The sequence below is a fragment of the Columba livia genome, chromosome 3 (assembly GCF_036013475.1).
Source record: "Columba livia isolate bColLiv1 breed racing homer chromosome 3, bColLiv1.pat.W.v2, whole genome shotgun sequence".
Taxonomy (NCBI): Eukaryota; Metazoa; Chordata; class Aves; order Columbiformes; family Columbidae; genus Columba; species Columba livia.
The window spans coordinates 93,125,614-93,142,185 of NC_088604.1; the positions used below are offsets into that span (position 1 = coordinate 93,125,614).

A 16,572-nucleotide genomic window follows, 5' to 3' on the forward strand; every position below is an offset into this window, starting at 1 on the left:
CATGTAAATTCGATCCCATCAGCAACTTGGCACGGTAGCAAACAGAAGTTAGCTACTCAAGGATATACTCCAAGCACGGCATTTCTTGAGCATTCTTTGCACCTCATGTCTGGGCTTTTGTGGAGAGCAATGCTGAAAGCACAGCTAGACCATGGCGAGTAAAGGGAACGGTGAAAACAAGATGAACAATTACAAAGAAACATGCAAGTTCCACCCAAACTGCAACAACCTAGTTCACATGAAGCTAAATGCAACTCATTTGAAACTATTTATTCCAATTATGCTCAAATTTGAAATCTTTCAAGAGAGAACTCCACGATGCATTAAAAGACTAAGCTTAATCAATAGCATAGTACATCTTAAAGGGATGCTTACCATTGTTATCTTACTCTATCTCTATTAAAAAGGTGATTAAGAGAAGTTATCTAATGTAAAACCCATTCATTAATTAAAACAATTCACAGTCTTTTCCTTCCACCAATCTAATTTAAGGTGTTACAGCCTATCTTCAAATTCTTTCAATTATTTTAAACAAAAGGTCCAACTTCTCATGATAATCCATTTAGAATACACAGAATACTTCCAAAAATGCTTCAGATTATGGAAGGTCAGCACCAGTGCATAAAGTCATACTAGCACAAGTAGTCCACTTACAAACATGCTTATGCCAGCAATTTCTATAAAGGTTAAGACAACAGATCTGATGCAAAAACCAAGCTCATCAGAGTGCCAAGGTACAAAACACTGCTCAGCAACACAGAAAAGTAACTGCAGTTGCCCTAATAGATTAATATATTTTTACCAAAAGGTTTTCATGGGAATACCCTGAACAGGCGAAGCAATTATTACAAAAACTTCAAACTGCCCAAGGAAGAAAAAAGGTCCAGAGAAGAGCTCAGCTGGGCTTCTTCACCTCCCACTTCCCTGAGCTGGTGCCATGTTTGAAAGTATAGGCACAGGGTCAGGTCATGTTGGAATATGTAGCAGAAAAAAAATACTTTAGAGGAAACAGATCCCTGATCACAGCTATGATTATTCTTTTCACATATAGGCTCTTGATGAATAGAAGATTTTAGTGAGTGGGGAAAAGCAGGAGGTTGCAGGACAGTACTTAAAACAAACAAAGCACTGACATTCCATCAGAGAACAGTTTCATAAAAACAACTCTGGTAGCAAGAGTAATTTAAAAGGTAGCTGCTTCTCCCCATATACTTATTTTCTGCTCCATTCCGTAAGCTTTATGCCAGTTATGTCAATGTGACTGCTTGGGATGATGCTGTAAACCGAATCAGTGAAGTGAATTGAATGGGGGAGGGGAGGGAGGAAACAGCTGTTTTTTCTTAACCCTCATCATGAAATGTTTCATTTAAAAGGAAGCTGCATAGTGAATAGTAAATTGTAGGTATCATAAATATGATATTTGATTCAAAACGACACATATCGTTGCTATCCAAACGCTCTTCCAGTCCATTTATTTTTTGTTGAGGACTTTTTCAAGAGGGTGTGGGGTTCTGACACGGTAAACAATTTCAAGCTGCCACACCGGTGGAATGAGAGAAGGCTCAGAAGATGACGAGTGGCAGTTTCTTCAGGTGAGAACACCCACTGATGCACAGAGAGGCAGGATGCATACTGAAGTCGGTACACTTCTCACCGCAGAAAACAAGACATTCCCTCTAAAAAATGGGAGGGAACTTCCACAGCAGCAACCAAAAAACGCAGTCTGCTCCCTTGTTGACTCTAGGTAATGTCACACGAAATACAGGAGCACCTCTGCTGCCATAAAGGATGCCACCCCATGCTTTTCCCCAGGCAGCTTGAAGGCATCTGTCCTTCCAGGCACCACCAGTCAGTAGCTGCCAATATCCCTCCATACCGAGGAGCTCAGGTACCTTTGAGTCACGCAGAGTGAGCTCTGAAGAAACAAGCAGCTCTCTGAACACGTCCTCATGTACCCCTCACCTTCCAGTCATTTGAGAGGAAGAGAGAAAGAAGAAAAGGTTCTTTGGTTTAAAGCAGAATTTTTTAAAAATAAATTTTAAAAAGGAGTTACAAATTACCAGCACAATTTTCAAATTAATACAATCTGGAAAAAAAAAAAAAAATTGAAAACTAAAAGGAGAATTTTTTTTTTAGGTGGACTTGAAATTTAAGAAAAATCCTTCTCTTCCCTTCATCAAAAATATTATATGAAGGGGCAAAATGTTTTCCAATTTAGTGTGCTCATTTTGGGGGGAAATACATTAAAAAAACAAAAGCACAAAAACCTCCTATAAAAAACTTGTAGCAGAGACTTCAATTTCTAAAAGTAAAATCAGCACAAACAAAAACTGTTCTAAAGATGGTAAGTAGGTGTTTCGTAACAGTAGCTATATCAAGACACTGTTTTCAGGAAACTGTGCAACATTTTCCAGCAATAAAACATTAAAACAAACAAACAAGAAAACTACTGAATATGTAATGCTACTTATTCTGGATTTCACATAGATTATGTGTTTTCCTCTATAAACAGAGGCAACAGAATGTAAAGCTATTGTATTTAGAGCTGCTCCAAACTGAAAGCTTAGATCTTTGCAGGATCTACTTGCCTACAGGAGCAAAAACTTTGGAATATGTGCCTGGGTAGGTCTGTAACTGTAGCACCCTCTGCTGCTTTTTTAGTTCCAAAACATGTAATTGTACACTCAGCCAAGTAGGAAATAAAATGAATATGTATTGAACATCTTGTTTCTTGAAAAAGTTATATTAGTAACTAATGTTATGTGCACTTTACAAGAAAATGTTTTGCTATTACTTATATTTGCAACTTTATACTACTTGAGCACTTTAGAATATCTAGTTTCTGTGTTAACGTGAGGTAGATATTAGGTGAAAATCCCCAAACATGCTGTATTTCACTTCTTAAAACTCTCCTTTACAAACACTGTAGCTTGCTTAGACCAGTGGCCATTAGCAAAGAGGCCTGTATTTTGGCCCTTTAGCATTTACCTTAATTTAAATGTATATATAATTTTAAATGATTACTGCAGGGATATAATTATACAAGCATTTCAGTCATAGCTGCATTCTCCCACTAGGAAGGCACAGGAAGGTGACACTCTGAAAAGCTCATTCTTGCAGAATTTTCCTTGCTTTTTGGACAGTCTATTGCAGAAAAGATTTTTCTTCAGCAAGGATGAGCATGGCATGTGGCTCCTGGAGCCAGGTGATGCTGTCCCACAATGGCACCACTGAACCTTCTGCCTGGGATCCGTCGGTTCTTTTAAAAGACTGTCTCAGGATCAGAGATGGTCTCAGGATGCATCATCTTTTTAACAGATGGCATACTGTTGTCTAAAATGAACAGACTGATGCTTTTCTTCACTCTAGCCCTCTTTTCCCTGCCTTTTGTTTATCCATAGAATTAAAGCTGAATGAAGTGCATTTGGCATTGCATCCTGTCTGTGTGAAGAATTCATTCAGAGTTTCCATATGGAAACTGTTCTCTCACACAGGGTGAACAGGAGAGGAAAAAAAAGAAAAAAGACATTTTTCTGGGAATGGGAAAACCAACTGTAATTTGCAGTGTGAATTTTCATTCACAGTAGCAATCCTACCATGAAAATGCATCTTCAGAAATCTTTCCTAAAAAGACAGAATACAAGTGTATGTATCAAGTTTGAACACGACATTGTGCAGAGGCAATTTCCAGAGTTAACTCTTGGGACTCTGCAATGCACCATTTACAGATACTGCACCTGGCTCCACTTTTGTCCCGAAGTCTTACTGGTATAAGGCAGCACTTTTGGAAGCAGTCACAAGTATTCCTCAAAAAGCTGCTTATTGATATTTTATATAATGCTGCCAGCTAGTGGCACATCTTGTACCGAGTTGATATCTACCGGAAGTGTAAAAACACTGCTATTAGCTAAAGTCTGCTCTACCACTCTTCTTTTGATGGCGGAAGGTGATGTGGCTGTTAAACACCATAAGCAGAAAGATCAAAAAGTTAAACAAAAAGACCAGAGAAATGCCCCCTGAAAGAGCTTGTTTTAAACAAATGTATTAAGGAACTCTGTCAGAAGAAACAAAAAACTACCCCCAAAACCACACAAACCATGTTATTTTAAGCAAATTAGTATGTTTAACAAGGATATCATTTGCAACATATTGTAGTTTTTACAAAATCTACTCTGTTTAATGCACAACTATTGCACAATCTAATGATCTCTAGCAAAACATTAACCTTCTTGATAAATACTCAGTATGGCAGCCAAAGGAAATACACAGAACACTAAAATATTTAACCTTTTTCTGATAACTCTGCCCAAATCATTTAAGTAATGTTCAGTGCCCAGTAAATAAACTCTGACTATGCAGCGTGTCCTAAAAAGAATATTAGAGTCTATAACTACTCAATGTCTCCCTTCACTCCTTCAGAGCATGCTAGTGTAGATGCATATATTCAATATTGGCTAGTTCTATTAGTATTAGGTATTAGAAGAAATAATCTCATACTGTTAAAGACCATTTTTTAAACGTTTGAGGTTTTTTCAGGGTAGACAATCATTTGATAATATGAAGTTCTTAAAGAACACCACAGGAATTGTAAAAAATAGTCAACCTAACTGTAGTTAACTTTGGGGGCAGAAGAAGGCAGGATTACTGCAGACCACTTCCACTGCGGGTTAACACAAAGAGAGCTAAGAAATCCACAGAAAAAGGTCAAAGAGCCAATTCAAATTGAGGGATAACACAAAATCAGTCAGGTATGACCCAAATAGCACAGCTCAATAAACACATGGTTTGGGGAACTTTGCTATGATGGTGTTACAGATGCAGCTACTCTGGCTTGGACATTGGGGACATTTACAACATAAAGGTGGTGGCAAAAATGTGTGATCATTACGCTCCAAGCCCGTACTGCATGCTCCCAGAAGACAACTATTTTACAGTTACCCTAACAGAGTGTAATCTAAAGTGCTTAGTAAAATGGGTATAAATCAGTAATATGTACATCGGTACAGACAGCCACAGACATTTACAAATGCAGAAGCAGCGAATCTGGAAATGACTTTTCAAACACTGTGTCTAATAGAACGACATGAACCCTCAAAGCAATCCTAAATCCAAAAGGACAAATGTGAATCTTGGTATAAACAGAGAAACAGTAAGAAGAACTACAAATGTCCCAATACTTCTGCGTTAGCACTGGTGTTGTGCTTATTAAAGTCTTGTTCTACCATCTTCAATCAATAAGAAAGTATCTGAAATACTGAAAAAAGGTTAACAGAAGAGCTGACAGCACATCTATCAATACGAAAGCATATGAAAACTTCAGCAGAGTAAATTATTTGCGTTAACAAGGAAATTTGTGTGGATTGATCACAATCTAAGTACTCAGACAAAGAATAAAGACTAAGAAATCACGTTACCATGTTTAACAGAGTAAGGTACACGATCTTGATCCACTATAGGAAGCACTTTTAGACCAAAAAAAAAAAATCTTTGTTGTTCAAAATAACTACCAAAGTTGTTATCTAATGAACTAACACTTTTCAACACTTTTTCTGGATCCAAACCCCAGTTTGGAATTTTTTTCCTTTTTTTATTCCTATTTTTTTTCCTATTCTGAGAATATACAACACCAAATCACTCTAAATTCCTCCCATAATTTAAGCAAAGCATTTTCTGCAGATAGTAAATATCTTAAATCTAAGTGGTTTTATCATCCAGCTCATGATACCTACATCTGTAGCTGACGTCAACCATAATTACAAATGTGGATTTTCTTTCTCAGCCTTAATATTATTAATTTGGATATTCATATATCCCTTAGATATCACTTTCATTCAGAAATCAGAGAACAAATTTCCCTTTGTCAACAGCTGGAGAACACATCCTGAAGTATTTTGTGGCTGGACCTTCAATGTTCAGAACCAAACGAAAGCTAGCAAATTTTGAAAAGGAGAACACACAGTTTATGATTATTTTTTCCTTTCGAAGGCAAAAGTCTATTAAATAAATTGACCTTTTTGTTAATTAAAAAACAATGTTTATTGAAACATAGCTTTATAATACTCAGACTGGAGTTTTGAGATGAAACCTATATTTCAGAACAATTTCTATATAATTGTTTTGATAAGGAGGAAGAGATACGTGCATATTTCTTGAATATCTGGCAATCTTAGAATAAAGTTGGAGGTGTCTCTAACAGTTTGCTTGCTTGAAAACAAACAAACCAACCTGAAAAATAAGGCAGAATAATCAAACAAGAATTATATGTATATCTCTAAAAATTATATAACAGTAATTACTCGTTACATCAAAAGTATTTAAATATCTTTGCTCAGCTTCTTTTCCATGATCTACCACAATTTTATAATTCAAGTCCATTAATAGCATAGATAATTTTATTAATAAGTATACTGAAGCAGAGCCATACTGGGTCAGACATTGAGGGTCCACTCACAGCTCATTTTGTCTCTCATTAATGCAGCCAGTAACTGATGCTCAGCAAGAGTGAAAGATCAGGACAAACATATCATCCTACTGGCCCATTAATTCTCCTGACACCCAGCACTTCCTAAGCTGTAAGCAATGTCTCTGTATTTAATAGCCACCGTGATTTTTTCTTGCACCATTTTTTCCCCATCGCTTTTTGAATTCATGTCATGTCCCAGGAGCTCAGAATATTCTGTGAGGAGGAATTTCACAACTTGACTGTGCTTTCTTTGGTTTTTCTATGGTATGAGTTTGCCCTGTCCAAGCCAGAAGTATCATAGTTTGCTTCTTATGTTCTTGCACTGTTCCTCAGAGAGCTTGATACAGTTAATTTTCTTCCTAGTAGCGGGTATAGTGCTGTGTTTAGATTTAGAATGAGAATAATGTTGATGACATAATGATGTTCTAGTCATTGCTAAGCAGTCAAGGACTTTTCATCTTCTCATAGTGAGAAGGCATAGTGAGAAGGCAGAGAGTGCACAAGAAGTCGGGAGTCGACACAGCCGGGGTACCTGACCCCAACTGACCAAAGGGCTATTCCATACCATATGACGTAATGCTCAGTATATAAACGTGGGGGAAGCTGGCTGGGGGATCCCTGCTCTGGGATGGGAATCAGTCAGCATGTGGTGAGCAATTGCATTGCGCATCATTTGTTTCATATATTCTATTATTATTATACTATTATCTCTTCCTTTTCTATCCTATTAAACTGTCTTTATCTCAACTCACTCGTGGGTGAGAACGAGCGAGCAGCTGCGTGGTGCTTGGTTGCCGGCTGGGGTTAAACCATGACAATGGGCTAACCTAATTTTTTGTTCAACCCTGTTCAGCTGCTCTAATGTTTCCACCACAGTCACAGAACCAAAAATAATCTGCACCAGGATGACTTAAGGGTGCATGCACACAAACAACTGTGCCACATAAAAGAGTATAACACATAAAACACTGTGGTGGGTAGATCAACACTATGGTGGGTAGATCTGTATCTCTGACCACAGTAATGGTGTTTCTCAGCTAAATGAAATGGTTATTGAGGGCTCCTACAGAAATATTTTATATTGATACAATCACATTTCTATCAACATAGCACTGTATTTAAATGAACAATGACTTACAGACATTCCCTGTGTTGTCAAAACTTGTAAGAACATCTTTAACATCTAATGGTCCATTGTTAAATCTGGAAGAAAACATACATAGTGACTTTAACAACACATAGACAATAAAAACAAATCCTCAAAACATCTTCCCTCTTCAGAAAAGAGAGTCATTGCACATTTTAACTTTTCACAAATCCCTTTCACAGACAAGTAGCAAACAGGTACCACTGTAGCCACCAGTGGGAATACAAGGTGACAATCACTAGTTTTCAAAGGTCCATCACTGAAATCTATGAACCAGGAACATGTTTCTTTGAAACTAATACTTCATCAAAATGAAAACATTTCCAAAGAGCAATCATTTTTGTTTAGTTGTAAAGGTCACACATAGAAAGGAAGAATTTTGGTAAAGTGACTTCTTTGAAGAGGAAAAACAAAAGACTATTTTTGAACAGCAGCTGTACACACATTCCTATTTTCTCCCACAAAATCAAGAACACTTCATTTAATTAATGTGAACAATGAAACTGATTACTATGTTCAGTGAACTGCATTTTCTTTGGTTTTACATTTGCATAACCCAAGTGAAATGAACATTCAAAACTGGGGATAATTAATTAACTGACTTTCACATACCAACTGCAAATTTTAGAAAATGGTGAGCAAAACAGCAACAAAAAGAATATGCACCGAAGTTGAATAAAAATTTGCCTAAGAAGCTTTCTCTGAATGTTATAGATGTCAGGCTAGCTGGATTCACACATGCAGAAAAGTCAACTAATTTTTTTAAACTATTTTTAACTACTCGCAGCTAATCCAGGCCTCAAATGAACAAGACAAAAAAACACCTTGCATTTTACAATTTTACAACAATCAGATCACATAGCTGTTTCACAAACGTAGTTAAAAAAAAAAAAAATCTATAAAGAATTCAGCAAGGCAGTAAAATCAAATATACAGTCTTTTAACAACATTTCAAATGTAGCTCTTAGGGTTGTTTGGGAACATGCTAATTTGAAACACTGAAAAAATTCAAGAAATACGACAAATGTAGCACATGCAAAATTAGTTCTCATTCTCTCAACTTTGCTTTCCAGAAGGAAGAGTGTTGTAAGAATGGAAAAAACAAACAAACAAAAACAAACAAACAAACAAAAACAAAAATATCCACAACCTATTTCCAAATACGATATTTAGAACTTCTGATAAGCATAAGCATTAAAGAAACATGTACATGTTAAATTTTGAGAAGTGCCAAACAGCAACTAGACTAATGCTTAAAAAAACCCCAAAAAATTAAAATCAAATGGAAATCAAGTTCACAAACTGAAATGAAGTCATAAACAGGGTCAATGAAAGATGTTACAAAAGATTCAACTGGACATTACAGCTCTTCCCTGAGCTACATAAAAACAAACCAAAAATACATTCCCTAGCTGCAGTGGAAGCCTACAAGAATTCTGATGGATCATGTGGACTTAAAATGCAATTTCTTCTTTTTTTTTTTTTTTTTTTTTTTCAGCGAGTTTGTTCTCAATCAGATTTGACAAATGATGCAACAGAATTAGTTCACGGGAAGTGACCAGAAAGTGGGCAGGACCAGTAGTTCTGCCAACAACAGAGCTGCCCTTTGAACTGTCCCCTGCTGACTCCTTAGCATCCTACAAACTCCACAACCGTGCATATGTCTGGCACTGTTAGGGTCTCTTAGACAGCTGGGAACATCCCATCTTCTAAACGAATGTAAGATAGGAGGGGAGATGCTGAGACAGTGAAGAAATATTTTAATCTTTGTTGGCATGTAGATTAGTCCAAGGAATATGTTTTGGTTTGTTTTTTAAATCCGTTCAATTTCTTTATGTAGATAGTCCATATATAAAGGAGATTTATCATGTGAATTTCCAAGTGAAGCAAACAAAAGGCGAGGATGAACAATTTAGCAATCTACTATCTGTAGATATGTAGAATGCTATGAAGAAAGCAAAACAGAATTAAGTGGAGTGTCCTGCTCTAGAGAAGAATACAATTTATGTACTTCAAGGTCAAAAGGTAGACAAGAAAAAAAAAAAAAAAAAAAAAAAAAAAGAGAAAAACGATACAATCATAGCACTGGCCTTAACATTATCACTAAACCAAATTTCAAGCTGTTTCCAAAATATTGGTTTATACCTGGAGATGAGAGGTAGACAGCTCCAAGTACACCAGCCCGAAGAATAAGCTAAGATTCTGCAGCAGATGCATGCCCCATACTTATCGGTTTTGAGGCTGTCCTGAAATTTTGGTGATGTTTTATTTAACTCAGTGAATGTTCTTCATCTACACTATTGGTTTTGGTACATTTGGCTTTCATTATGGATCAGATTATAAAAGGATCTGATTATAAAACATTCTTTCCACAATTAAACACATGCAAATTTCAAACATATTCTTACATTTATTATTCAGCAGCCAAAGGCATGTGGTGTCCGTGTACAAACACAACACACCCCAACACTTGCTCTCTTGGCCAGCAGAGGCATTTCGCACCCTTTTCTGGTTGCCTGCAACATTCAAAGTCTCTTCCTCTATCTCAGCAATCTCCGTCTTGCTTTCACAAATATTGTTCATGGCAAGCCATAATTTAATGATGAGAAGCATCCAGTCTTTCTGTGAGCGACTTCCCCCTTCTCCTCAAGTCTTCCAGATGCCCCCTCCAATACTCATCGTGAAACAGGACAAGGTTTAATAGCTGCTTCCTTTAGTCTGATCAGCTTGTGAAACCTTCACTGAACATAGGCAGGGACCAAGCTCAGTGTCCTGGAATGAGAGGAGTAGCCAGTATCTCAACAGCAATCTGGACAGCAAAGCCGCTCTCATTTACCCCAAAAATCACATCTTGGGTCTTAACTATATTACTATTATGGACTATTATAAGACTACTCCACATTAGCAACAGTGGATCTTCTAAGGTCAATTAACATGACAGAAAAATACCTGTTGTTGCTGATAAAGGCTAAAGAAGAGGCACTTAAATTCCACTGGTAACCACTTAAGAGTTAGGGAAACCAAACAGAGAAGAATTGAGCAAGTTTTAAGACTGAGGAATGCAACATTCCAACAGCTGATCTACTTGTCAGAGGCAGAGCTCAGGGAGAAACACTTCCAAACATCAATAGCCATGTTTCTCCATTTGGAGGACTGCATTTGTAGAGTCCGCAGACAAACTCTGCATCAGCTACTCCACAACCCTTTTCCCTCACAGATCTGACTTGCAGACTAGAAATTACATCCAGCTGTAAATACAAGTATTCTTTAGCCCCAAATTCTGACATAAATTTCATGCTACTCAGTCCTGCACCCAAAACCCACAGCTTCTAGTTTGGGATCCACTGCTCTGCATGTACCCCCTAGCAGTTCTGCAACATCTGCTGCTTCACAGTCCCATCAGCTGCTCCTCCATGACCTCGCCCAGAGAAAACTGCCAATACACATCACATCTTCCTTCTGTGAATGCCTGTCACAATCACAGCTTTGCACAGGACACCTAACAAACTGCCCATAAAGAGTTTGTACGCATTGTGCACTTGAATTATGAAAGTCACGGGAGAGAATCATAGAAGCTTGTGGTTAAATCCCAACCACAAAATCCCCATTAATTTCCACGGACATATCAAAATACAGAAGGACATTAATATTTGGTGCTTTAGAATATGTCATAAATGTTGTACAGCTCAAAGAACTTCAAAGAAGATCGAAAGTGTGATTGCTGAGATCAACAAAGTACTTCAAACAAGCATAGGTAAGCATCATGGAGAAAGTGAATTTCAGACTACGTGGTTAGTCTGATCTACAGCATTCTTAAAATAAATCTTCAAGGTAAAACATGCAAAAATTTCTATGGCTGAGGTAGTGAGTTGAGTTAAAGAAGACAAATCTACAATGATACACTATTTTAACTCCTGTTTTTCCTGATCTGAAGCAAAGCAATATTCCTTACTCTGGACTACAAATAAATCAAATTTTGATGTATAAATAAAGTCAGAGAAAGAGAGAGATATATTTAAAATATCTTAATGTTCCTTCCTCTCCAATTCACTGAATCACAGAATGGTTGGGGTTGGAAGGCACCTCTGGAGATCATTTCATCCAACCCATCTGCTAAAGCTGGTTCACCCAGATCAGGTTGCACAGGAATGTGTCCAGGCAGGTCTTGAATGTCTCCAGAGAAGGAGACTCCACAACCTCTCTGGGCAGCATGCTCCAGAGCTCTGGCACCCTCAAGGTAAACAAGTTTCTCCTTATATTCAGATGGAACTGCCTGTGGTTCAGTCTGTGCCCATTGCCTCTTATCCTATCATCGGGCACCACTGAATGGAGTCTGGTCCCATCCTCTTGACACCCACCCTTGAGATATTTATAAGCATTGATGAGATCCCCTCTCAGCCTTCTCTTCTCCAGGCTGAACAGACCCAGCTCTCAGTCTCTCCTCATAAGAAAGGTGCTCTAGGTCCCTAATCATCTTCATAGCCCACCACTGGACTCCCTCCAGTAATTCCTTGTCCTTCTTAAACTGGGGAGCCCAGAACTGGATGCAATAGTCCAGATTAGGTCTCACCAGGGCAGAGCAGAGTGGAGAGGAATACCTCCCCCAGCCTGCTGGTCACACTCTTCTTAATGCACTCCAGGATACCATTGGCCTTCTTGACCACAAGAGCACATTGTTGTGGTCATGGTCAACCTGTTGTTGATCAGAACTCCAAAGTCCTTCTCTGCAGAGCTACTTTCCAGCAGGTCTACCCCCAACCTGTACTGGTGCCTGGGGTTGTTCCTCCCCAGGTGCAGGACCCTACGCTTGACCTTGTTAAACTGCATCAGGTTCTTCTCTGCCCAGTCCTCCAGCCTGTTCAGGTCTCACTGTATGGCAGCACAGCCTTCTGGTGTGTCAGCCCTTTCACCCAGTTTGGTATCATCAGCAAACTTGCTGAGGGTGCACTCAGTCTCTTCATCCAGGTCTGGACCTACCACTGACCCCTGGGAAACTCCACTAACTACAGGCCTCTAACCAGACTCTGCACCATTGATCACAACCCTCTAAGCTCTGCCATCCAGCCAGTTCATGATCCATCTCACAGTGCATTCATCCAGCCCACACTTTCTGAGCTTGCCTATGAGGAGGTTGTGAGGGATGGAGTCAAAAGCCTTGCTGAAGTCAAGGTAGACAATGTTCACTGCTCTTCCCTTGTCTATCCAGACAGTTATACCATCATAGGCAGCTATCAGGTTGGTCAAACATGATTTCCTTTTGGTGAACCCATGCTGACTACTCCTGATAACCTTCTTTTCCACCACATGCTTGGAGATGACGGCCAGAATGAGATGTTCCATCACCTTTCCAGGGATGGACGTGAGGTTGACTGGCCTGCAGTTACCTGGGTCATCCTTCTTGCCCTTTTTGAAGACTGGAGTAACACTGGCTTTCTTCAAGTACTCAGAGACCCCTCATGTTCTCCAAGACCTTTCAAAGACGATGAAAAGTGGCTTAGCAATAACATCTGCGAACTGTCTCAGCACTCATGGGTGCATCCCATCAGGGCCCATGGATTTGTGGATGTCCAGTTTGTGTAAATGATCCCTAACCTGATCTTCCTTAACCAAGGGAGAGTCTTCCTTTTGGCAGAATTTCTCTCCTATCTCTAGGGCCTGAGACACCTGAGGGCCAGTTTTAGCAGTAAAGACGGAAGCGAAGGCGGCGTTCACTAACTCTGCCTTCTCTGTATCATCACTCACCAGGGCACCCTCCTCATTCAGCAGCAGACCTACGTGTTCCCTGACCTTCTTTTTGCTGCTGATGTATATCAAGAAGCCCTTCTTGTTGTCCTTGACCTTCCTGGCCAGATTTGCTTCCAAGTGGAGCTTGGCCTTCCTCACCGCATCCCTGCATACTCTAACAGCCTCCTTGTATTCCTCCCAGGTGGTCTGTCCCTTTTTCCACATTACGTAAACATTCTTCTTCCACCTGAGTTTTGACTGGAGTTCCTTACTCATCCTTACTCATCCATGCTCTTACTCCCTTTACTTGATTTCTTCCTCATAGGGACGCATCGGTCTTGAGCTTGAAGGATGTGATGTTTGAATATTAGCCATCTCTCTTGGACACCCCTACCTTCTAGAGCCCTATTTCTTCGAAGCAGGACCTTGAAAAGGCCAAAGTTCACCCTGCTGAAGTCCATGGTTTTTGTCCTACTTATTGTCCTGCTTCCTTCACACAAGATCCTGAGCTCTACCATCTCATGGTCGCTGCAGCCCGGGCTTCCCCCAACCATGACATCTTCAACCAGTTCTTCTTGGTTGGTTGGGACAAGGTCCAGCAGCACGCCTCTCCTTGTTCACTCCTCCACCATCTGTGTCAACAAGTTGTCATCAACAATCTGTAGGAACTCCCTGGACTGTGCATGCTTAGCTGTTCAGGCAATACAAGTGGCAGACTTTTACATGTATTTATAAACAGCTGTAGACAGTACAATAAAAATAATCTTTCAGTAGCTCCCTATTAAGGTATGCTCTTCACCAACAATAATGAAACAAAACTAAGTTCCTCCTCCTATATTATTCTTCAACTGAAAGAGAAAAAAATAATACAAATAACTAAATGCATATACTAAACTTCAATAAACTATAAAAACTAAGACAGACTACATTTCAACAGAATACTCTAAAGAAAAAAAGAAAACAAAAGAAAAAGTCAACAACAAATACACATATTGGGCAATATGATGGAACAGTCTTAGTTTGATCAGTGAATAAAAGAAATGTGTTGCCAAAATTCTTTTTATTTCTTTGTTCACTTTTCTCCTCCTGTGGCCAAGCCTTCAGGCTGCTAAATCCACTGATTGTCTCTTAGCATGCAATAAATGGAAGAAAGCATGCTTATAATATCCACATAAATTGTCCATAAAGAGTAGTTAAATATTCCTTGAAATCTGCTTTTTTTTTTTTTTTCTTATGTCTATCCCTAAAATAAAAATCAATTAAAACTTCAAAATGTTATTAACAGAAATATCCTACAGGAATAGCCAATTAAATTCACTCCTAAACCATCTTCTAACATGCTACTTGTCACAGGCAAATAACATGCCTCTCATTTCTATACCAAAGGTCTAGACTCATATAATAGGTCCTTTCATATTTTTATCTAAAGGTTCATTCATATTCTGAATAAAGGCATGACATCTTGCAAAGAACACTTAACACTCTTTACAAAGATTTAACCCGTCCTGTAAGCTGCTGACATTTTCTTTTAAGTTCTGCATTTTAGTATTTGAAGCATCAAATGACTGATCAATGGAAAATATTTTACCACAGAAATAACTTATTTCTTCTCTAATTGCTTAAAATGAGCCTACAATTTTAAAGTAAATCCATATCCTGAAATAGAAAATTTGAAGATATTGATTGCTCCTTTTTAAACTCTAATAAAAGAATAATTTTCCTGTCTAAAAGACAGACACCATCTTCACAGTAAGACACTGCATCTTTATGATCTATAATAACTTCATTGCTAAAACTATTCATAACAAATTTAAATTTAAAAGCACTTTCCTGACTAAGAATAGGAGGATTTAGAAATGCAATATTAAATAAACATTTTTAAATGGCTCTACTACATATCTTCCTATCACCAAGAAAACATGTATTTAGAACATACATAATTTTTTAACAGCTAAGTAAAATACCCCCAAAGTTAAAAATAACTTGAACAAAACTAAAAAAATAAATATTAAAGTTTTATTAATAAAAACATCCTTTTAATGGAGAAAATATACAGCAAGCCAGGTAATATCTGTAATGAAAGACACCTTTTTTCCACTTCAAGCTTACAAGAAATTTCACTAAAAATGAGGTTTATATTTTTCACCTACAGACTAGATAACTTCAGTTTACTGTATCCAAATTTGAATGTGAAAACTGCAGCAAGACTCCATATCGGACTGAACATGTCCATATCCTCCATGTTAGACTGCCATAAACATTCAACCCGATTCCCAGGTTGACTTCCTGTCACATCAGGGATTTATTTTTTGACAAACGTTAATTGCAAACAACACTAGAGAGCAATTTCATCTACGTAGCCACTCAATTCATTCCATCACAGCAAGGATGTAGTGTGTAGGAGCATGAAATATGGTAAAAAGAATTAGATTAATCAAATGAGATTCTGAATTATAACACAAGAAATTTCATGTTGACACACCTTTCACTGCTGACAAAAAAATCACACTCAGACACTCACCCCAGAAATACTGTGAAGCAACTCAGTGCCTACACAAACACCAAGAGACCACCTTCCACCATGGATTGTGAATCTACATTTCATTAAGCACACTAGAGATTACTATTTAACCAGAAGAGTTATGGAGATCTTTTAATATGAGTCAATGGTGTTGTCACTTCATGGATCTAGTCAAAATGACACATAAATTCAGCTTAATTTTTTTAGGCAAAAATTGCCTGACACTGGTGCTTCTGGTTTCCTACTTTGGAAGATTTGTTATTAAGAATGATTCTAAAAATAAACTAGTGACAGAAAAACATTTCCAAATGTCAATGCAACCTGAATTTGGTCAGAAAAACAGCGGCTTATTAAAACAAGAAGTAGCTCAGAAAAGCATGCACATGACTGGTAGTTCCTACCAAAGCTTCTATTTGCCTAACAAACTGTCCCCCACATCCCTCTGGAGCAGTAATTCCAGCTAGGTCATAGCATATCTGAATATACAATTTGATCAGTTTTGATAGCCCTTGAACTGATACAGCTTGACCTTTATACTCTTTGCCAAAAGCCAGTAACAACCTTATGAACTTTCTTAAGCATTTAGTCTTGTCAAGATATTAGCTGACAATCCTTTTAACATCCAACATATGCAATGAGCTTTCTCAAGAAGATGTTAATGCATAAGGAAAACATATGTAGATGAAAATTCAAATGCACTTTTGTCAAGATTTTAGA

The 16,572-nt window shown here is 38.1% G+C and overlaps 1 protein-coding gene across 2 annotated transcripts in view; it reads right to left on the reverse strand.

The window, feature by feature from the left end:
• CAMKMT (calmodulin-lysine N-methyltransferase) overlaps positions 1 to 16,572 on the reverse strand; it is a 215,803-nt gene that overhangs the window by 190,221 nt on the left and 9,010 nt on the right. For both annotated transcript variants that reach the window (XM_065058224.1, XM_065058225.1), the window contains exon 3: positions 7,602 to 7,666. In XM_065058224.1, the coding sequence (XP_064914296.1) occupies positions 7,602 to 7,666 (65 nt within the window). The remainder of the gene's footprint in view (positions 1 to 7,601; positions 7,667 to 16,572) is intronic.